The sequence below is a fragment of the Seriola aureovittata genome, chromosome 10 (assembly GCF_021018895.1).
Source record: "Seriola aureovittata isolate HTS-2021-v1 ecotype China chromosome 10, ASM2101889v1, whole genome shotgun sequence".
Classification (NCBI taxonomy): domain Eukaryota; kingdom Metazoa; phylum Chordata; class Actinopteri; order Carangiformes; family Carangidae; genus Seriola; species Seriola aureovittata.
Genome location: NC_079373.1, coordinates 14,450,239 through 14,472,919, shown reverse-complemented (window position 1 = coordinate 14,472,919; position 22,681 = coordinate 14,450,239). Strand labels below are relative to the sequence as shown.

General features: G+C 42.9%; 1 protein-coding gene across 1 annotated transcript; it reads left to right on the top strand.

Annotated features, from left to right (window-relative positions):
• Positions 1-1,273: 1,273 nt before the first annotated feature.
• vwf (von Willebrand factor) lies at positions 1,274-22,442 on the top strand. Its single transcript, XM_056387404.1, has 53 exons — positions 1,274-1,475; positions 1,634-1,685; positions 1,825-1,968; positions 2,279-2,381; positions 2,508-2,716; positions 4,007-4,128; positions 5,209-5,428; positions 5,510-5,632; positions 5,721-5,832; positions 5,922-5,968; positions 6,080-6,216; positions 6,359-6,497; positions 6,859-6,959; positions 7,055-7,250; positions 7,327-7,542; positions 7,916-8,162; positions 8,257-8,351; positions 8,650-8,801; positions 8,952-9,055; positions 9,135-9,273; positions 9,395-9,529; positions 9,932-10,078; positions 10,187-10,327; positions 11,051-11,149; positions 11,239-11,395; positions 12,050-12,217; positions 12,325-12,460; positions 12,575-12,884; positions 13,090-14,254; positions 14,344-14,448; positions 14,852-14,995; positions 15,074-15,217; positions 15,336-15,500; positions 15,696-15,742; positions 15,842-16,019; positions 16,199-16,440; positions 16,560-16,749; positions 16,849-17,190; positions 17,291-17,529; positions 17,728-17,830; positions 18,066-18,137; positions 18,454-18,558; positions 18,672-18,877; positions 18,978-19,127; positions 19,216-19,332; positions 19,617-19,797; positions 20,135-20,175; positions 20,271-20,387; positions 20,702-20,800; positions 21,434-21,562; positions 21,678-21,717; positions 21,809-21,906; positions 22,087-22,442. The coding sequence occupies exons 1-53, from the start codon at positions 1,470-1,472 to the stop codon at positions 22,270-22,272; spliced, it is 8,562 nt and encodes a 2,853-aa protein (XP_056243379.1). The 5' UTR covers positions 1,274-1,469; the 3' UTR covers positions 22,273-22,442.
• Positions 22,443-22,681: the final 239 nt, after the last annotated feature.

Sequence of the window (22,681 nt, the reverse complement as noted above, 5' to 3'; positions counted from 1 at the left end):
TGATTACCAACATTTAAAACTACATTATACATACAGATACGTTCTTACTAAAGCTTTTTGAAGGTCCCGCAGTTGTTTTCAGTTATCTGATGATTAGACCTCAGGTTCAAGATGGGTGGAGCTATGATGGGAATTACATGCGGTGAAATTTGACCCTCCCTGGCAGGCTGATACAGCCACACAGTCTTGATGAGGTCTACTTTGGAAAAATAATTAGTCACCTGTGTGTGTTTACCATGGGTGTGCTTGGGCTTTGAAACAGTTTTAACAGAACACATTGTTGCAAAGTGGTTTCAGATAAGGGTGTTGTTTGTCATGAAAGACGTGTCGTAGCAGGAAACACACAGGTGTAATCACAATAATTACATTAAAAAGTGGTTGAGCTAGTTCCAGGGGCCTGGTGTTCTGCATGCTGGCTCCCCGGCATGGCTTACAGGGACGTTTGATGGAACTGAGCCATCGTTAATAGACCTATTCTCAGGACTGTGTGGATGTGTTACAGACTGTGTGATTGACATCCTTCTGACTCTCTTGTTAGATTTGTTGTGACCTGTCAGGACCACCTATACCTATATCATAGTAATGAGTGTATTGAGCTTGGTGACAGTATAGCTCCACTCAAAATGAACCTGAGGAGAGGTCTAATTATCCAGAATAGCTGATAACACGTGTGAAAGTATGAAGAGAGTAGCAAAGTGGAATTGGATAGGCATTTATTTGGACACACAATACAGAAGCTTTAGATGTTACAGATATTAAAGGATGCCTTGTTTATGTTTGGGAGATTGTGACACTGATTGTAAATGTTTGTGTTTGAAAAAGTGTGATTAGATGTTATTCTCTCCTTCGCTGTGGTTGTCCTTTTTTCCAGGTGATTGGTGAAAGTTGCACCTGAGAGTGTTGATCCATACAAGTTCCCAGTGTGTGTTTATGTTTGTGTAATTTTAGCACAGCTTAGTCATGTGTTTGTCCATGTGACACCAGCAAAGCAGTGTTATTGCGTGAGATATCTCCAGTGAGTGTGTTTTCCACAAGAATTGTTTGGGTTGGCGCCGATACAGTTACGCATGTGTAGACTAATCACTCAGCCAGGCGATCAGTGGGCATATCCTGGTATTGTCCTGCTGAATCTGTTTGATGGTGTCAGTCTGCGGGTACCGAGCTGTGGACAGAATGATATTCTGACCTTCTTGACATAACCTGGCGAGGGGAGGGACCCTTAAGGGAAGCCAACTACGGGTGTGGGTATGTTCTTTGCTATAAAATAGAGCTTCCAGTGTGGTTGAGTGTCTTTGTGTGTGACAAAGTATTTGACCCTTTTCTCAGTTTAGCCTATATTGGACCCAAGCCATCACAGTATAGCATCATGCCCTGACTGTGAGGTCTGGACGTGCAACGTTTGGGATTTTCTGATTCTTGATTGTGTGACTCTTCTTTGCAAACCCTGTGATTTAACTTAGTCCGGAGCCATGGAGGTAGGACTAACTGGAGTTTGGAGAACTGGGAAAAGATGTTGTATGAAAGAGGCCATGCACTCTTACACAGAATAATGTGATATTTAAATATCATAGTATGATGTTGATGTTGGTAGAGGTGGTGGTGATAACGGAGAACATATTTATGTGTGTTTCAGGTGTGCACGAGGAGGTATTTGCTAGAAATTTGGGTTCTCCTGCATCTGACAGGTGTGTGTCTTATCAGCGGTTGTGATCTTCAAAAGTAACACGGTCTTATAAACTGTTAATGTGTGAAATATTTCATATTAGATCTCATCTAGTCCTGTTTCTACAGTCAATTGCATATTGGTATATTTTGTGTGTCCAGCTTGTGTGGCAGGTGTGACAGGGAGATGCAGTCTGTTCGGACGACACCACGTTCACACGTTTGATGGGGTCTTGTATGAGTTTCCTGGAGATTGCAGCTACCTTCTGGCTGGAGACTGCAACCATCGCTCCTTCACACTTCTGGGTGAGTCATGCTCAGACAATTCAATAAAAAAACAAACTGATTTGAATAGTAATGGTGTCTGATGCTCAGTCTGTTGCATTTCAGTGTGTAGTGCATTTTGCATGGGTTTGATAGCGTGATTTGTGCGTTAAAACAGTGCATGTGCTTTTAATAATATTAGACCATCAAAATTGTTTGCTTATTCACCCTCACTTTTAATTTCATGCAGACTCAACTTACAGTCTTGTTTGTGTCAGGCTGTTTTGGTTTGATGTAGCAGTGTCATTATGGTAAAAAATAAATAAATAAATAACATGTTGTGGATCTGCAGGGGATTTTGTAAATGGCAAAAGAACAGGAGTCACTCTTTTTCTGGGAGACGCCTGGGAGTTGCACCTGTCTGTAGATGGACGGCTCACACAAGGAGAAAAAAGGTAGAGTAATAAAATGTCTTAAGTTGTCATGCAAAAGTCTGTAGTTATTTGTACGTTCATGTTGAATTATTGCAGAAAAAAGTCCACCGATAGTTTGTAGACTGACGTGCGTCTCCTTTCCTGTAGACTGTCTCTGCCCTATGCATCTCACGCTGTGTTTGTGGGCTCCGAGCTGGGCTTTTATAAGCTCTGGAGTGAGGAGTTTGGCTTCACTGTTACCATTGACAATGCAGCCAACATTGCCTTGACGCTGACCAAGCACCATGCCAACCGCACCTGTGGCCTCTGTGGAAACTTCAACTCTGTATCAGCTGATGAATATACTGCTCAAGAGGGTAGGTGCATGTGGGGAAATGGGTAGAGTTAAAACTCTGTAACGGTGCGTATGTGGGGTATGAGGATGTTGGAGAGTGAAGAGAAATCAGGGAGGTTCCCATTACTCCTGGAATTTAGGAAATGATTCGGGTCACCCGCAGTCAGCAACAGGAAGAATAGCAACTTAGTACAGGAAAAGATAACAAGGGTAAAAGAAAGCAAGAGAAACAGTGGTGGTAGGATGAGATTAAGGAGAAATATGTCAGCTCAATTAAGTGTTTGTGCTTTTCCACTCTCAAGTTGACTCCACTCAAAGATTTTGAAGCACATGATTGCCTTAAATAAAAGTAATCGATAATGTAGAAATAATATGTTTTTTGCCCTACTGTTAAACACAGCATTTGAAGTTATAAAGACTAGATTTTCCAGTTTCGTTTAATGTTCTTTATCATTCATGTTGAAGATGAGAAAACTCAAAATGGGTCCGCAGTTATTAAACTTTTAAATGTCATAACAGTAACAGTGGCGCTCTCTTTTATCTGGTTTTATTTTTTTTGCGAAGCGCTTTGTAACTTTATTCAGAAAAGTGCTATATAATTAAAAGTAATTATTATAATTATTATTATTGTTATTATCAGCTTGCAGTAAGTCACTTCTTGAAGCTGTTCATCAGGCGTGAACACAGAGCACCAAATTCAAAACAAGCCAAGTTTCAAAAAGCAACAGTTGAAGGTGGCTAAATCAGAACACCTGAACTTACCAAATATTTCACAATATAAAAAAAGATGAAGAGAGAAAATGGCGTAGCCTCCTTAACTTCATTGCAGTCGGTGGTCAAACCGGTCCATATTCATCCAGTGATGGGGAAAACTGTTTAACAGAGAATCTGCTTAAGATTTGCTGTAGATAAGTCGGCTAGTCCAGACAACTCATCCACCGTTGAGGTGAAGGCGCCTTTAGTGAGATACAGACAAAATGACAAAACATTGAAGAGAACTTAGCCTTGTTTTCATCATGCCCAGACGAGTTGAGTGAATTAGCAAATTAGAAGCTGGCAACGTGCTGCTGCAGTACTGCTGAGGGAGTGTGGTCCAGCCTAAAAAAACTGTTCAACTCAAAGACGCTAGCAAAGACAATTATTCCTTCATGACAGCACAATATCCTAAGTAATGCAATCACACTCTGTTTTTAAGCAATATTTGCAAATGGGCTAACTGTGTGTGTGTGTGTGTGTGTGTGTGTGTGTGTGTGTGTGTGTGTGTGTGTGTGTGTGTGTGTGTGTGTGTGTGTGTGTGTGTGTGTATTTTCAGGATTCCTAACAGAGGACAGTTATGACTTTGCAAATTCATGGGCAGTGAAGGGGGCTGGTCAGCTTTGTCGACGTGTTTCAAATCCCAACCTGTCGTGTAATAGCACCAAAGACACTTCAGCGGTGAGAAGACAATTCACACACACGTACATGTGTTAGGACATCTATGAGGATGTCATTACATTTGATAAGAAGGCAGACAATTGTGAAAATGTACAGAAATGTCTCTTCTTAATATAAAAAATATTAATCAGCACAAATAATGAGAGACACACACTAAGGCATGGGAGGATCTTAGGCATTGATGTTAAAGCATTTGGCATTCACTGTATTTTTTTTACTAATTGTCAACCACTGCACTTATACTTACTAAAAAAGCACCTCTGTCTCTCACTGCATACAGTATTTCTCTCTGTCTCTGTCTAGTGTGTGATATTTTTGACTTATGTAAGTCATAATTTAGCGTGGTAAGTCTTACTGACAATGTATATAAAGTCATAGTGAGAATATTGGAATTGCAGTAGTATGTAAAAAACTATGTGGTCCGGTCTCTCTTCATTTCCTGTCATCTCTCTACTTTCAGTTCTCTAATAAAGACATACAATTCTCCAAAAAATGTCATAATGGTGTCAAACATTTGACTTAGAATCTTATAACTATAGCTAAGCAAGTCAGCAACTTATAACTTGTGTCTCTTAATTTTGATTTACTACTAGAAATTAAATTTTTGTCATTTGTTCTATTTTTCATGGGTGGAATGGGCGTACATATACAGTATACAGCATATGGGTTTAAGGGCCATTATGCTCCAATGGGGAAGAGACCCTGATCTCTTCAAAAGTGAACTGCTGGTACGCTAACAGATCTGACAGGCATGGGTGCAGTTATGTAATATGTCTATTGTAGTCGCTTTGGGTGGGCTGATATGAAACGATCAGCCAGTTTTAGTAAGAATATTTTGTACTACAACAACACCCCCATGTGAGAAGGCAGTAAAAATTCCATGTTTCCTGTGTCACTGTCAACTAACTTCAGATAAGGAAATGAGTGTTCTTTCAGTGCACAACGAGGCTTCATGCTACAAAGTCTGACAGAGTGAGACTATTCATTTAATAGCTAAAGATATATTCACAGATAGGTCTTTATTAAAGTTGTGTGTGTGTGTGTGTGTGTGTGTGTGTGTGTGTGTGTGTGTGTGTGTAGATTTTGTCCAGCTGCAGTGTGTTGCAGACCTCCAGTGTTTTTCTGCACTGTGCCCACCTGGTCTCTCCCGATGCTTTCCTGTTTCTGTGTCAAGAGGAGGCGTGTCACTGCAACCAGAAGCAGCAAGAAGACTGCTACTGTCCAATCCTGCTGGAGTATGCCCGCACATGCCACGCCCATGGGATACTTCTTCGGGGCTGGCTTGAGGAGAGCAACTGCTGTAAGTTTGTCAGTCTGTAAAAAGTAATAGCAAGCTATAAAATTACATCAGTGATCTAATTGTGTGTTTGTGCCTGCACAGTCCCCAAGTGTCCAATTGGGATGCAGTACAGTGAATGCACCAAGTCCTGCTCTACAAACTGCCATAGTCTCAACATCCAGGAGGTCTGCAAGGAGGAGTGTGTGGACGGCTGCACATGTCCCGGTAACCTCCTGCTCACTATGTCTCCCTCTTTCTCTCTCTGTCTCTTTGTTACTCGTAGCTGTAACGTGGATGCACATTTGTGTTTCAGTGGGTAAGGTTTTGGATGGGAATCGCTGTGTGGAGGTGTCTGAATGTTCCTGCGTGCACATGGGAAAACATTTCCCTCCAGGATCCACTATCTCTCAGGACTGCAACACCTGGTGAGACGGCACAATGCATGTCCAATTATGCATTCAGTGCATTCAGTGAAATGTTTCCAATTTGTTTCTGAATTGTCGCTGTTCTGCAGCGTGTGCCGTCACGGTTCTTGGGAATGCACCAATGAAGGCTGCCCTGGTGAGAGAGACCTGCAGTAGTAGTCAGTGCACTGACTCACACATTCCGCTGGTTTAATAAAGTCCTAGGTTGCTAATACTTTGCGGTTATTTCTGTGTTGTCCGTGTGAAGGTGAGTGTTTGGTAGTGGGCCAGTCTCACTTCAAGACTTTCGACGACAAGTTCTTCACCTTCACTGGCCACTGTCAGTACCTGCTGGCAAGAGACTGCACAGATAAGGAGTTTTCTGTCGTTATTGAGAACGTACAGGTAAAGAATATGTGTTTTTTTAACTGCCAGACATTTTTTTAATTTGTCCTTCCCTTACACAAATTACATAACCCTGCTTTTTGTCTGTCACTCTGCTTCCAATAATCTCTTGTCATTTTTGCTATTCATTAATGTGTTTCAGTGCGCAGATGATAAAGATGCTGTTTGCACACGCTCAGTGACGCTCACCCTGCCCTCTCTGGAGAACATGACAGTGAAGCTGAAACATGGAGGAATTGTCTCTGTCAACAGCATGGACATCCAGACCCCAATGCATCATGGTATGCCACTTTGGTAGATGAGTGGATAAGAGTTAGATTTCATATTCCCTCTAATCAAATTATACATGGAATTATACCTGGAACTGGAGATGTTTGAAATGATTATATTTTAACACATGGGCCTGAAGCTATAACAAAAAGTTTTCAGCCTGAAGACATTATGTGTTTCATCCAGCATATCAACATCAAATTAAAAACTGGCTATTTGAATATCGATTTCAACCTTTCTTGACACAAACTTGTGATAATTTTTATTAGTAAGAAAATGTTTAGTGGTGAAAATTTTATTCTTTAAATCACTTTAAATCAAAACACTGTGTTGAATTCAACTCGTCTGTTCCTTGTGTGTGCAATCTCACAGGCCGTCTGAATATCCAGAGATCTGTCCAGTCTTCTGTACGTGTAAAATTTGGAGATGACCTTCGTCTAGACTGGGACGGGCGTGGCCGGGTGCTCTTAAAGGTTGTGTATGTTAAATGATTAAAGATGTTTTTGGTAATGATGCACGTGTGGAAACATAAGCAAACTATTGTACTGAATTCTGTCTACTACCTCAGCTGGGACCACAATGGGCGGGGCAGACCTGTGGTCTCTGTGGCAACTTCAATGGTAACCAAGGTGATGACTTCCTGTCTGGTTCTGGACTGGTGGAGGCGGGTCCTCAGGCATTCGGCGAGTCCTGGAGGATCAATGGAGACTGTGAATCAACGCGCAAACTTGAGATTGATCCATGTGCCACTAACCCAAAAAGAGGTATATACACTCACATAAACACGTGTCACCCAAAATACAGCTAAACTCTGACCTACGATCCTCCAACACCTTTCAGTACATTTTGCAGAAGAGGCATGTGCGATGATGATGTCCGACATGTTCAGTGCGTGCCACTTTCTGGTGAACCCGGCTCCGTTCCAGCGATTCTGTCGTTATGATGTGTGCGCGTGTGTGGACGGCGAGGAGTGCCTCTGCTCTGCTCTGTCTGCCTACGCAGCTGCCTGCGCTGCCAGAGGAGTGCTGCTCAACTGGAGGTCTCCCTCACTCTGTGGTAACTAATTTATGGCTGATCATTCATATGCACACACACTAGGTAAACGTACAATCATTTCATTCCATTTGTAGACAGAAAACAGCCTCGTAGAGGATTTGCAAAAGTCAATAATAAAACATGACAGCCATAACTTTTAGTAAGAGAAGATCCGAAAATCAATTCCACATAAAAATTTGTCTGTTTGGGAATTTGTCTAATCAAGAGTACAGCAACAAGCAACACAAACAACATCATAACTCCAGGGATGGGTTTTACACATTTTTGTGGCAACCATTGTGTAAAGCTTAGTACACTTTTTCTAACAGATAAAAATACATCTTAACTGAGAGCAGATGACTAATCAGGGGATGGCCTGATTTGATTTTATCAGCGTTGGAGTGCCCTGAGGGCCAAGTGTATGAGGCCTGTGGGAGTGTGTGTGACCGGACGTGCCGTGCTCTGTCTGGGGCTGAGGGCGGCTGTGAGGGGGAGAGGGTGTGTGAGGAGGGCTGCTTCTGTCCCGCTGGAAAATACCTGAGCGAAACTGGAGAGTGTGTGACGGCTGACCTGTGCACCTGCCTGCATGATGGACAGCTCTACCAACCTAGTGACGTCTACGCGGATCACAAGAGCATCTGGTCAGTGACTGTGCATGTATATATATTCAGAAATGAATCTAATTATATTATCCTAATAGACGTTTTTTGTGTTTGTCCTTAATTGTGTTTGTAGCTACTGTGAGAATGGCTCCATGCGCTGTAGCTCTGCTGAAATGAGTACTTTGCTGTCTGACCTCTTCTACGATGATGACGTGGCTCCATCCAGAGGTACAATTACAATATTTTAGAAGAGTTAACAAACTCTTTTTTTACTTCCATGTGTTTCATAACTTGTGTAATCTGCTGTCCATGTTGTATCCGTCATTTGAGCAGTTGTATTTAACGTGAGACTTGCCCTTGTATGCAGTGAACAACTGGCTGAATATGTCTTTAGTCTGATCACCCAAAAATGTATATTTAAGTTAAACTGCTTTATTATTTGTTCAAAGCCCCAAATCAGCTTATCAGAAAATTGATCGTGAACTTTATTTAATTCAACTACATTATGGTGTTTTTCTGTATGCAGAGCGGCGGTCAGCCCAATGCCCCCCGCCATTAGTTCGTACAGAGTGCGATGCCGGTGAAAAAGGCCTGGAGTGTGCCAGGACATGCCAGAACTTGGAACTTCCCTGCGTCAGCCTTGCCTGCATCCCTGGCTGCCTCTGTCCACCTGGCACGGTAGGTGGTGTGTTATCTTTGTGTGTGTGTGTGTGTGTGTGTGTGTGTGTGTGTGTGTGTGTGTGTGTGTGTGTGTGTGGTCGTGTGTTGTAGATAAAGCACCAATCATCTTAAATAGAGCATAGTGATTGATTAGTGGATTGATTTCAGGTACGTCACCGCAGAGAGTGCATTGCACCGGAGCAGTGTCCCTGTTACCATAACAACAGGCCATATGCATCAGGACAGACCATCTCTGTGGACTGCAACACCTGGTAAAATGATGGCTTGCATTTGTGGCTATGAAGGGTAATACCTGCACTGTGCTTGCTTAACAGACTTTTGGTTTTGCAGTGTGTGTAACAACAGAAAGTGGCACTGCACAGAGAAGGTGTGTGACGGTGTGTGCCGCACTGTGGGGGAGGGCCATTACATCACCTTTGATGGCTTCAAGTACACCTTCCCTGGCCTCTGCCAATATGTCCTGGTCCAGGTAAGAGATAGAGAGACCCCAAAAGAGTTTCAGGGTGGATTACAGAGTGTGGCGTTAAAATAGAAAATAAACTATTTCCTCTTTATCATTTACTACTTTTCTGTACTTTCACTGTCAATAGGATATGTGTAACGGAGAAGAGGGTTCATTCAGAGTGCTGGTGGAGAATGAGGCCTGTGGAATCGTGGGACATCGCTGTGCAAAAGCTATCACAGTCTTCTACCAGGGAGGGTTAATTGTAATGCAACATGGAGAGGTAACACACTCAGACACACGCATACCCCTAGCAACTCACATACACACATGTAGTTTAATGTTATTTATTGTGTCGTGTCCATTAAGTGCCCAGCCCACATTGACTTGAAAGAGACAATAAATACTGTGGCAATGGTGAAACATTTGACACACATGAACATAACTTTGAATGAACATAAGCCTTTTGCTATACATTTGGATGTAAACATAAAAGAATTTAATTTCAGTGTAAACCAGCAAACTTAATCAGACATGACTAAAGGTCCATGTCTCTCTCAAGATGTCTGACACAGTCATAACTTACATTCTGCTTTACTTAGACTATCTGAAGAAGGATTATTAAAGCCTTGTAACCAAACTCTTCAGACTTGACATGTGACTATGTGTTCTTTATCTCTTACAGGTGAAGATGAAGAAGCCGGTGCTGCAGGGCTCACAGGTGGAGATCGTCCGATCTGGTCAGTTTTACACCCTGCTGCTGGGGAAACACATTTCCCTCAGCTGGGACAAGGGAACCCGACTCCTGGTCCACATCTCATCCACATACAGGGTACTGATATATGAAAATACTACTTTGAACTGGTTGAACCTTTCTGTTCTTTCATATTACTTTATATGAAACATACACTTTTTGTGTCATACTTTATATTGTGTTTAGGGCCGGGTGTGTGGTCTGTGTGGTAACTTTGATGGAAATGTCAACAACGACTTGATGAGCAGTAACAACCAGCTGGAGGTGGACTCCTCCCACTTTGGGAATTCCTGGAAGGTCGTTCCCAGCTGTGCAGATGTAACAGAGGTAAAATCTTAGGGCACTCCAGTTATGAAATAACATCTTTTCTCTCTCTATAATTGATTTTTCTGCTGCCACTACAATACAATGGATGTGTATGGAATTTAGTTTTTGCTGCTTTAAAAATTCATAGATTTTTCATTTTTTCAAAGATTGAATAGCAGAATTTATTTCCAAACACAATGTCCTTGTTACTCTGGATAATCCACAGTTTTCATTAGAACTGCTTTCTTTCAAAGAAATTATCCTTAATAGTTTTTAGGCAATCAACTACAAATTGTGCTTTATCAAATGGTCGCACATTAGAAAAATATTGTGGGCTTTTTCGTTAGTAGAGATAAGGATGTGCTGTCAAATTCAGCAAAGTCTAGATTATTTTTTATGTTATTACAATTAGTTTTTAAGACAAAAATTGTCATTTTAATTGGATTTTCTATGTTGGATCTTTATTTGCTTAATCTAAATCTATATAATTAATTCCCATTAATCCTATTTAATAATCTGTGTATCTAGTAATTAAGTTATAAAAACTCGATTATAAGATGATTCAATCATTATGCAAAACATTACCATTGATGAGACAGTGGTCAAGCCACAGTGAAGTATTGGGAATGTGGTTGATATGTGTCTTGACCGAGGTGTGAGGTTGACGGATGGATTTATTATTAGTACATTAAAATGGAGACAAATACTTTCACACTAAATTTGTGTGTGTTCTTGTCTGTGTAGATACCCGCTCCTTGCAGCGATAACATTGCCAAGTTAATAACAGTGGAGCAGTCCTGTCGTGTGATCACTGGTCCGCTGTTTAGAGAATGCAACAGCCAGGTGAGTGTTATAACACTAGATATTCAATGACACCATATGCATTGCTCATGCACTTGGTCCTTCCTTTACCTTTTCCCATGTGTCTCTAGGTGGATGCAGAGCCATACGTGGATATGTGTGTGGAGGCAGCATGCTCTTGTCCGTCAGTGGGCGACTGTGCATGTTTCTGTGATGTCATCGCAGCCTACGCACAAGCTTGTTCAGAGAGGGGTGTACATATCAGCTGGAGATCTAATGATCTTTGCCGTGAGTGTGAAGGATTTCATGTATCAGGCATAAATCATCTTTCATCATGTTATTTTCTGGCTGAAATATATATTATTGTTATGAACAGCCATTGACATTGTCTCTCAGGTTTTGAAAATAAGTCATGGCTGCTCTACCAAGCTCAATCAGTAAATGATGTCTAAACTGTCAAAATAAATGGCTTGAAAATTATAAATAATAATATTAATAATTTAAAAACTTTGTCACATGCAGCTCACCACTATACAACATAACATACTAAGATCACCACCACTTTTTTGCTCTGCTATTCTCACATGACAGCATTCATGTTATTAAATAGTTATTCTATCTGAATGGGAGGTTACCGTGAATTTCCAGTGTCTTTCTTATGAGGTTTTAGTTCCGGTGTTAGGTTTTTGTGTTTCACTCAAATAAGGTCATCTATATTATCTATACATATTAGATATGATGTTCTGAAACTCTCCTTTTGATGGGATCAGTGAGAAAATTAACGTGCTTTTCTGCATTTCTGAATACTTTGCTACAGGCCAGAGATTTTTATCTTGAAGAAAGAGACATATGTAGTTACGATAGGTCAAATGCAGAGGACAAATTACATCAGACACTCAATAAAATGACTTTTTATTCAAATTGAACCCTTTGTTTCCCTAGCCATTAGCTGTGAGGAGCTGAACCCCAGGAGTCCAGGTGTGGGGGAGGAGTTATGCCAGTGGAGGTATAATACTTGTGGCCCTGCCTGTCCAGTCACCTGCCAGCACCCAGATCCCCTCCACTGTTCTCTCACATGTGTGGAAGGTTGCCATGCCTACTGCCCCCCAGGTGCCAACAATAAACACTGGACATACAATTCTCACAATTATGTACATGCAGTGTCTCAGAACAAAAATATAATTTGATACATTCTTAAACAAACTCGTTTCTCTAAGGCCAACTCCTGGATGAGGTGGCGATGCATTGTGTAGATCCCTCACAGTGTCAGGTGTGTATCCATGAGGGTCAGAGAATCTCCCACGGCAACAAGGTCATCCTGAACCACGATGATCCAGATCACTGCCAGATATGGTAATACTGCTTCAGAACACCTAGAAATAAGTCTGGAAATGTTGGACTGGTAATTGATATTTTACAATTTGATTCTCTCCACATTTTAAGATATTTTGTCTTCCTTTTCTGAAGTCACTGTGACAACAACACCCTCAACTGTGAAGTTTGTACCTCCTTCACCATGTTCACTACTCCCACACCAACACCCTCCTATGACACCTTCACAACCCTGCCCTTCACCACCTTAATGCCTGAGGGCATGTGTGATCGTGCCATGGATCTGGCATTCCTGTTGGATGGTTCAGAAGCCTTGAGTGAAGATGAATTTCAGGCAGCCAAAGAGTTTATACTGGGAGTGGTTGAACGATTTCGCATGGGCTCAGCTCACACTCGAGCCACGGTGCTGCTTTACCACTCCGGAGTGAAAACATATGACCTGCAGGTAGATAAACATATTGTACACGAGTGTATATTCATGCACACATACAATATGCAGTGCTGAATTAAACTGTCTGCAGAATAAGATGTCATTATAATATCCTGTGTAACTTATACTTTGCTGACTTGATTAAATTGAATGTCACAGTAAAGGTCTACACTTGTATGGTTGATCTTCCCATGTCTTTTTCTTTCATATGTGCCTGCAGGTTCAGAAGTGGCTATTCAAGAAGACTGTGCGTGAGCTGCATTACACAGGAGGAGATGCAGCCTTCTTGGATGAGGCTGTCAAGTATCTAGCTATCAACATTTATGATAAGAACAAGCGTGAGAATGCTGGCCGCGTTGCCATCATCTTGACAGCCAGTGCCAACCCTCGTTCTGTCCGTGCCATAGTCAAGATGCTCCGCAAGAAGGCCATCACCACCCTGACCATGGCACTGGGTCCTGGAGTAAACATGGGGCAGATTAATGACATCACTAAGGCCAACCCAGAAAACAGGGCCTATGTGCTCAGCAGCACAGCTGAGCTGCCTGGTCGTCTGTTAGAGCTGAATGATTACCTCTGCACCTTGGGGATGGATCCTGAGGTGGCCAAACCTCCAGCACCAAAGTCCACTCCAGGTAAAGCTCGCCAGGGCACGACCACCACTACCTCAACTCCACGCCTGGAGCCAAACCCCACACAACACCTTCCCAACACCCCTACATCCACTGCGCCCTCTGGCCTGTCTCCCATCACCACTTTGGCATCCTCCATTTCTCCAGTCAAAGATGTGACATTCATACTGGAGGGCTCTGATTCAGTCGGCGAGGCCAACTTTAACAAGTCGCTCGTCTTCCTGGAGGAAGTTATCTCACAGCTGACAGAAGAGGAGGAGTTAATTCGCATCACTGTGATCCAATACTCAGTAACAGTCACTGTTGAGATCAGTCGGTGGGAACTGAGGCGACAGAGGGCCGTGCTGCTTCAACACCTGAGGGAGATTCGTTGGAGGGGTGGAAGTAAGACGAACACAGGCACAGCTGTCGCTACGACCATCCAGGAAATCGCTACCGTCCAGCCTTCACGCGGCCCCACCCCACCTCAGCTCGTCTTCCTTGTGACAGAGAACCCGCCCACTGACACGGTGACACGCCCACCGTCGACCAGCACCAACACACAAGTGTATCCTATTGGAGTTGGACAAAAAGTGCGTGAGATTGACTTGTTGCCATTCAGTTCCCCTCAAAAACCGCTGATGGTGGACGACTACAACCGTCTGACAACCCTCGTCCACCGCATAGTCAATATTACACACAGCACAGTCAGGCCCCGCTCTCCCACCCTACCACCCCTGGTCCTCCCAACACTCTCCAGCCTGCCACCCTCAGGTACAGAAGACACACACACACTCATTTTAATCATTCAGTCCACAAAGAATCCTCAGCCATTACTCATTTGTGAACATATCTTTGCACAGTACCATGTAAGAAGCCTGTGGATGTGTTGTTCCTGCTGGAGGCTGGAGACCAGCTTGAAGACACAAAGATGTTCGTCAAAGCGTTCATTAAGAGTTCTGACATAGGTAGGTGTGACCCAGCATGTATGTTGTTAGGTGCACTGCATTTTACTGATGTGTAGTATTGTTATTAGTTCCACCTGTTTGTCTGTCTTTCACAATGAGCACATATTTGAGCACATACTTCCCTGAAACTTGGGGGACAGATACAGATTGTATCTGTAAATTGCTCTACTTAAACTTTAATGGTTGCGTGGAGCTGTGATTTTTGCCACTACGTTCAAGTTGTAAGAACAATGTATTTGGGTTTATCAGTAGGGTCTAATGTGATTTCAGCAGTGAGCTATTTTGCATTTTTGGTATTTTTATGAAAATGGCTGATATGATTCAGTATATACTCCTAATGCCTCTTCAAGACCTTCCTCCCCTGTCTTGATTCAGTGATTTAACATCTTGTCTATGTGTGCAGGGCTGAATGGCACTCAGGTGAGTGTGGTACAATATGGAGACACCAACACAGCAGAGCTCACCTGGAAGGATCAACAGAGCGCATCACACCTCCTGAACCTGGTTGAGAGCATACCTCGCAGGACCACCACTGCCCCCGCACTAGGTAGTGGATAAACACACACACACACACAATAAGCAGACACAAATTCACGCATAGACTCACTGTTCTGTCGGTATGCAGGGTCTGCTCTGCAATTTGCTGTGCGGACGTCCATCTCACCGGTCAGTGGAGGAAGAGTGGGTGTACCCAAAGCTGTGGTGATGCTGGTGACTGACAGATCAGCTGATGATGTCAAAGAGGCAGTTAATGAGGCACTGGCAGCAGGTAATAAAGCCACCATGAAAGAATTTTACATTGGATGCATCTGTTCAAAATTCAGTTGGTATGTTTCCATCCTTCAGAGTTCTAGTTAGGTTTCACTGATAAGAGTCTCGCCCCTCAGGTGTGTCCGTGTTCCCCATCGGGGTGGGACAAGGCTACGACAAGAGTGAGCTGAGTGTGCTTGGCCGCCATGGGAACCAAGACAATACACTGCACTTGAACAGCATGGATCAATTACTGATGTTGCTGACTCTGGACCATGGTTACACAGAGAGAATCTGCAGAGGTGCTTACACATACACATATTCAAACACATACACATACACACACACACACACACACACACACACACACACACACACAGTTTGATTTTTCCTTGCAAAGTCCTTTTATAGTTCTTATCGTTGAAATAAAACTTTTAATAATGAAGGTGATCATACTTGATGACAGTAATGGAGATATCATGTGCTTTGTTTCTCAGCTGGTCCTCCAGGAGTGTGTGTTGATGATAATGGAAATGAGAGAAAAGTGAGTAATGTCTTCTGAGATTGAATACCACCATTACAGAAATACAGCCTCCTTTTACAGCCATGAGAACATCCGGATCTCTCTGTTCGTGTGTTTCAGCCTGGTGAGTCATGGCTGCTTGAGGACGGCTGCCACTCTCTTCTGTGCCACCCCAGTGGGGCAGTGACAGTACAGAATCACAAAGTCAGCTGTGACAGACTGGAGCCGCCAGCCTGCAGAAACAACATATCACCGGTCAAAGTCCAGGAGACCTGTGGCTGCCACTGGGAATGCCCTTGTATGTACATCAAAAGGTTTTACTGTATATCAAGTGGACAACATTAAGCTGTTGAGCTGTTAAATATGAATGCTGAAGACTTGCATTCCAGTCTATTTATATTGTCTATTAATAGATCACATGATGTCCTGACTCCTGTGCAAACACTCTCTTCCCTCCTGCCTGGTTTATGTTGACAGGCATGTGTATGGGGAGCTCCACCAATCATGTGGTGAGGTTTGACGGCTTGGCACTTAGGCTGGATGGGGAGGGATTGTGCTCCTACACACTTCTCACTGTCAGCAGAGGCATCAAGGAAGGTTCAGAGGTCAAACTCCATAGTGGACCTTGTCAGGGCTCAGAGAATTACAACCAGGTCTGCATGAAATCCATAGAAGTGACTCATGGACCGCATAAACTGCTGCTGAAGGATGATATGAAGGTAAGCTGCGTATGAGTGTTTCTGGTCTGGATACCTGCACCGACACCGAAATTGATTGTTATATGTGAGTCTATGAAGGTTTATTTACCTCCTGCGTGTGTATGGGTTTGTTCGAGCAGGCGTTTATTGATCAGGAAGAGCTTTCACTGCCGTGGCGGTACAGTGGCCTGGAGCTGGTGCGTTATGGAGGAATGATGCTGCAGCTGAAATCAGACCACGGTTATGTCCTGACGTTCACTCCCCAGAGCAATGAGTTTACCATCACACTCATGAGTTCCTCCACCTCTGGCCACACTGCTGGGCTCTGCGGTAACAGAAATCAGATCCTCCCTTGTTTATTTCTCTTATTTACTTCTAGCACTATCTTTTCCTTGTGATGTCTGATTGTTCTCTGGTTCTTTCTTCTAGGCGCCTGTGGGGAGGACAAGGTTAATGTCCTCTCTTTACGTAATGGCAGCTCGACCACCAACCAGCCCGGCTTCATCTCAGACTGGACTGTGGCTGCAGATGGTGGTGTGTGTCTGCCAAGACGGAGGGCCGTGTGTGTGTCTGGAGCAGCGATGGGATGTCAGGCCCTACGTTCTGAGGTGTTCCAACCGTGCCATGCGCACATTCCCGTCCAGGTGTTCCTCGCCAAGTGTGAGGAGCAGGCATGTGAGGAGTCAGATGTGTGCGAGCTAATTTCTGCCTATGCACGCCTCTGCAGACAGAGAGGCGTCTGTGTGGACTGGAGGAGCCCACACCTCTGCCGTAAGTCACTTATGTGTTAATGTCTCACTTCACTGCAGTGGACTCATTTTAACACCCTGTCTGAGCCTAGACCGAAACTTTTGCCTGTTCTGTGTTACAGCATTACCGTGCCCCAGCTCCATGGAGTATGATGCATGTCGGACAGGTTGTGTAGAGGATTGTGGTAGCATACAGACGTTGCCTGGTGACTGGTCGGTTGCCAGGGGTAACGAGTCATCCTGTATGGACACACCTACTGAGGGCTGTTTCTGTACTGGAGGGATGGTTATGCATCACGGACAGTGTGTATCACCAGAAGCATGCACGCAGTGTGTCGACCGCCACGGGCACACGTATGCGGTGAGACACACATGACTGAATGTGTGAGGGAATGTTGCAAAATCTAAACAACCTCTTACTTACAGAAAAACACATGCTGATAGAATATAATGGAGCAACCAAAGTGTTCACCATTAAAGTGTGCTGTGAGCGTCCTCTAGTGTTTATTTCTAATTTCATCAAATGCTGCATTTACATGCTTTGCTTTTGTTTTTACAGTATATGCAGACTTGGGTACCAGATGAGAACCCATGTTTGATTTGCATGTGTTTGGACCAACAACACATTAACTGCACTGCCCGGCCCTGCAATGATGCCAAACGTAAGCACCCCTTCTGTTTTCTGGTTTTTGCGCAACCTGAATCATTTTGCATTGTGAGTATAAATATAACACTTTTTAAATTAAATCTGGTCTGTGTGTGTGTGTGTGTGTGTGTGTGTGTGTGTGTCTCTGTGTGTGTGTGTGTGTGTGTGTGTGTGTGTGTGTGTGTGTGTGTGTGTGTGTGTGTGTGTGTGTGTGTGTGTGTGCGTGTGTGTGTGTGTGTGTGTGTGTTTAGGTCCAGTGTGTGGAGCCTGTGAGATCCTGAGGGAAAAGAAAGAATCCAAGTGCTGCCCAGAGTATGAGTGTGGTATGTGGGCAAAAAAAACCACATATTATTACCATGTTTCTATCTCCACATCCAGCATTAGCCCCATCAACAGAACTGTCAGTGTTTGATATGTGATGCATGTGGGTTGGTCAAAGATAATTTATTGCAATAGACAAATTAACTTGAAAAAAAGATCTGTACTACCTTCACAGTGAACAAATATAGAGGTAAATAGACCTAAAAATCATCTCCTATAAGGAAAAAAGTTACAATACTGGATAAGCATTTTTCATTGCTCCGTATTTATCATATGTTGCCCACCTACAACAGTCTGTCTCTATCTGTGACTTTTCAGTGTGTGATCTAGTGAATTGTGACCTGCCTGAGGTTCCCCCCTGTGAGGATGGTCAGACTTTGGTTCTGAAAAACCCTGGGGAATGTCAGCCCATACACGAGTGTGGTAAGCCATTCACTCATTCTCTGCTTTGCTGCTGAACACACCGAGAAATAAAGCAGCGCACACATCCATGTGATCTCCCTGACACGTTTCTCTTCATCTCTTTTCTATCTCAGTCTGCAAAAAGGAAGAGTGCGCTCTTCAAGCTCCCCCTGCTTGCCCCGCACATCGCCAACTGTCGGTCAAAAAGACAAAGTGCTGTGATGTGTTTGAATGTGTGTGCAACTGTCAGAGCTCCACCCGCACCTGCCCTGCCGGGTTTATAACATCCACCTCTACCAACGACTGTGGCTGCACAGAAACCAGCTGCCTGCCAGACAAGGTGAGTTTGTGTTTGGATGCAACTTTCAGTCAGCATAGGTTTCAATGTCTGTGCTGTTACGGTTTAAACTGTCCTGTTTTACTGCTGTGTGTCTCTCCAGGTTTGTGTGGTTGGTGGGGTGATTCACCCAGTGGGGAGCGAATGGAAGGAAGGATGTGAGAGATGCAGTTGCACCCAGCTGCAGGACAAAGAGACGTCTCTGCACACTGCTCAGTGTACCCCACCTGTCTGCGATCGGAGCTGCCCTCAGGTGAGACACAGACACACACAACAAACATACACAGTTTGCATTATGCCTTTACAGCCATTCATTCTTATATGTTTATTATACATTTCAGGGCTCAACATACATTTTATCAAAAGGAGAGTGCTGTGGGAAGTGCACACCAACCGGCTGTGTGGAGTCACAGGGAGAGATGCGAGGGGACACACTGATTGGAGGAAACCTCAGACATGTATGTGTGTAGAGGAATCATAGTAATATGTGCCAAATAATATGTGTAAGAAATTCTTAGGCATGATTAATTTCCTGTAGCTGTCAAAGGTAGCCATTGTAGTAATATAGCATATATGATTTCCTTCCTTCCACTATTACTATGTTCCATCCACCTTTTTACACAGTACAACAGGTTTTTTCATGCACACTCATAATTTCTTCTCAAATAACAATCATACTGCTTGGGATATAGATATTCTGGCTGTAAGCACAGAAAAAAATGTCACCTGTGTTTGTTTTTAGGTGGGTGAGGTATGGCAGTCTCAACATGATAAATGTGTGTTACACGAGTGCGTGAAAGTGAAAGATGAAATGTTCATCTCTGCAACTAACGTCAGCTGCTCTGTTATGGACACTCCATCGTGCCCGCTGGGAACCGAGTTACGCTGCGACACCCAGGACTGCTGCCCCCGCTGCCACTGTGGTAAACACACATGCATATGAAATTACACACACTGGAAAGCATACGCAGTAAACAAAGCCAAACCATTTGGTACAGCACGCTGGCATTATGAGTTAGCAGAACTAGCACACGTGATTTCAAATGCCTGAATCATCAAGCTTTCACTCGCAACTTTCTCTATAGTCATATCATACAAACAGTTTGAATACCAAGTTGCAGTTGCAGTTTTTGTCCAGCAGAGGACTCTCTAATCCTAGTGTCTCCCAGTTGTCCTGAATTTGACCTTATAAAGCCCTGGGGTTTAATATATACTGTTTAATGAATGGCAACAGAAGTATTTGTGCTTTTCTCTCTACAGCTCCTATGGATGCATGTGTCCTCAACAACACTGTGATAGGAGTAAGTCATGCAGAAAAGCAGTACTCCTCTTTCATATTAAGATACTTTGAATAGTACTGTCAGTGATCCATCTCTATCCGTGTGTGTTTGTGCAGGCAGGGGAGAGGCTGATGGTGGATGTGTGTACACACTGTGAGTGTATGGTGGAGGATGGTGCCATGAAGAAATACAGACTGTCCTGCAGGAGAATCAGCTGTCCCAATTGCCCCATGGTAACTATTACTACCATTATTATTTTTTATTATCACCATTATCATTTATCATCATTATAACTAACCTATAAATTTAAATGACCATTATTTTCATCGAAGATTCTCTAATCCTCTGACTGCATTTCCTCCATGTTCATCATTAAATTGCAACCACATCATTTTCCATGATTCACTCTATTCACAGAGGTAAATAGTGAATTATTTATTTGCACAAAATGGTCCAGGCACATTTACATCTTTGTATTTACAGAAATATCTTTCTGATGTCTTCATATATTAACTAACATGCATTATTCTAACCACGATATTTTCAGGGATACACACTGCAGAAAGAGGAAGATGCTTGCTGTGGTCGCTGTGTTCCCACCGCCTGCTTCATGCAAAGGCCTGATGGAGAACTGATTAGTCTGCAGGTAGGTGCTTTGCAGAAAATGCAATTGCTTGCCTATGAATGCTGTCACTCGCACAGAATACAGATTACATACTCATTTACTATTGAGATAAAACTTCATAATAATGATGATGATGTTGATGTTGAAGTAAACTGTATACAATACTATACTAAGCTATACTATGCTATGCTATGCTATGCTATGCTATCCTATACTAGACTATGCTATACTATACTATGCTATATTATACTAGGCTATATTGTACTATGCTATGCTATGCTATGCTATACTATACTAGGCTATACCATGCTATGCTATACTATACCATACTAGGTTATACTACGCTATGTTCTAGTATACTACACCATACCATATCATACTATACTATACTATACTACACTACACTACACTACACTACACTACACTATACTACATATATGATGCTACACCTATCTTATGTTATACAATAATAGACTCTTCTATATTATATCTACTCTACTACACTATGGCCTAATAAATGTTCTATATTAGAATTTTAAAATTTGGTTTTCATTCATTAACTCTAGTATATTTTAAAATGAAGAGAACAGCTTTTCAGCCACAGTGATGTGACATACATGCTGTATGTACGTGTGTGCCTCTCTCTCCCTCCAGGTGAACACCACTAGCGAGGAGGGTTGCAACTTGTATACCTGTGGTGTAAACAGTAAAGGAGATCTTGTGCTGCAGACCAAAGTGACCACCTGCCCTCCTTTTAACCGCCAAACCTGCCTGGACGAGGGGGTACGGCCACTACACAAACTGCCCTCCATCTATCTCACATTATTCTCACACCTACACCCCAGTATCTGCCACAAATTTTCTGAATTTTTTTCTCTCCTGTTCTTTTTGTTTTCAGGGGAAAGTCAACCAGATTGGAACAACCTGCTGTGAGATGTGTAAGTTGAAGTGTGTCCTCTGCAAGACTGGTACAGTATTTTGAAAAATCTAGATGATCTGATTTTAATAAGAGTGTGTGCATGTGTGAAGGTACGGAGCCACAGTGTCGGAAGACAGTGGGAAAGCTTAACTACATCAAAGTGGATGATTGCCAATCAGAGAACCAGATAGACTTACACTACTGTGAGGTAAGAGACTATCCACAGACAGACACACACACACACACTTTTAGGGCTGATTAATACTCTTTTCCCTTAGGATTAGCCTACAAAGTTCAATGAAATCATAATACTATCCCTCACCACCCCACCCTTTCTGTCTCTCCCTGTGGTGCTGTCCATCTGTCCATCTGTCCGTTTGTCTGTCAGGGCAAATGTCAGAGTAAGTCCATGTACTCCCTGGAGAAGGCCGCTGTGGAGCAGGAGTGTGTGTGCTGTGCTGCTGTGGAGACGGAGCCTCTCAGTGTTCCCATTCTGTGTGCCAATGGCACCCGTAGCCACCACACTGTCCTGTCTGTCACTGCATGTGACTGTCTGTCCAAACACTGCAGCTAGAGAGAGAGAGAGAGAGAGAGAGAGAGTGAGAGAGAGAGAGAGAGAGCGAGAGAGAGAGAGAGAGAGAGAGATTTTAAATGTAGATGTTATGTGTGTATCCAAGTAAAATGTACCCATATAAAACAGCAACACAAGTAACAATAAAGCAAATCTGCCAGTTTTTATAAGCACTAATTTTTTGTCTGTGTTTTGTTACAATCTGAATATTCCTATTAAAAATGTATGGGTATGCAGAGATTGATGTTTGTCATTTAGATGTTTGAGTAGTTTAAAAGTGTTTTCCTGATTTTTCTTCTCATCAGATTTCTGAGATTAACTATGCAATTATTTGAAATGAAAAAAGATCAATACAGAATCAGTTTACCCCCCTTAATCAAGTAAACATACAAAAATACCAGTGGTGGAATGT

Excerpts from the sequence above, each read along its gene's own strand:
- vwf (XM_056387404.1), top strand. Across the intron at positions 4,129-5,208 it reads GCACCAAAGACACTTCAGCG|ATTTTGTCCAGCTGCAGTGT; the intron begins GTGAGAAGACAA and ends GTGTGTGTGTAG. Across the intron at positions 16,441-16,559 it reads TGCTGAAGGATGATATGAAG|GCGTTTATTGATCAGGAAGA; the intron begins GTAAGCTGCGTA and ends TTGTTCGAGCAG.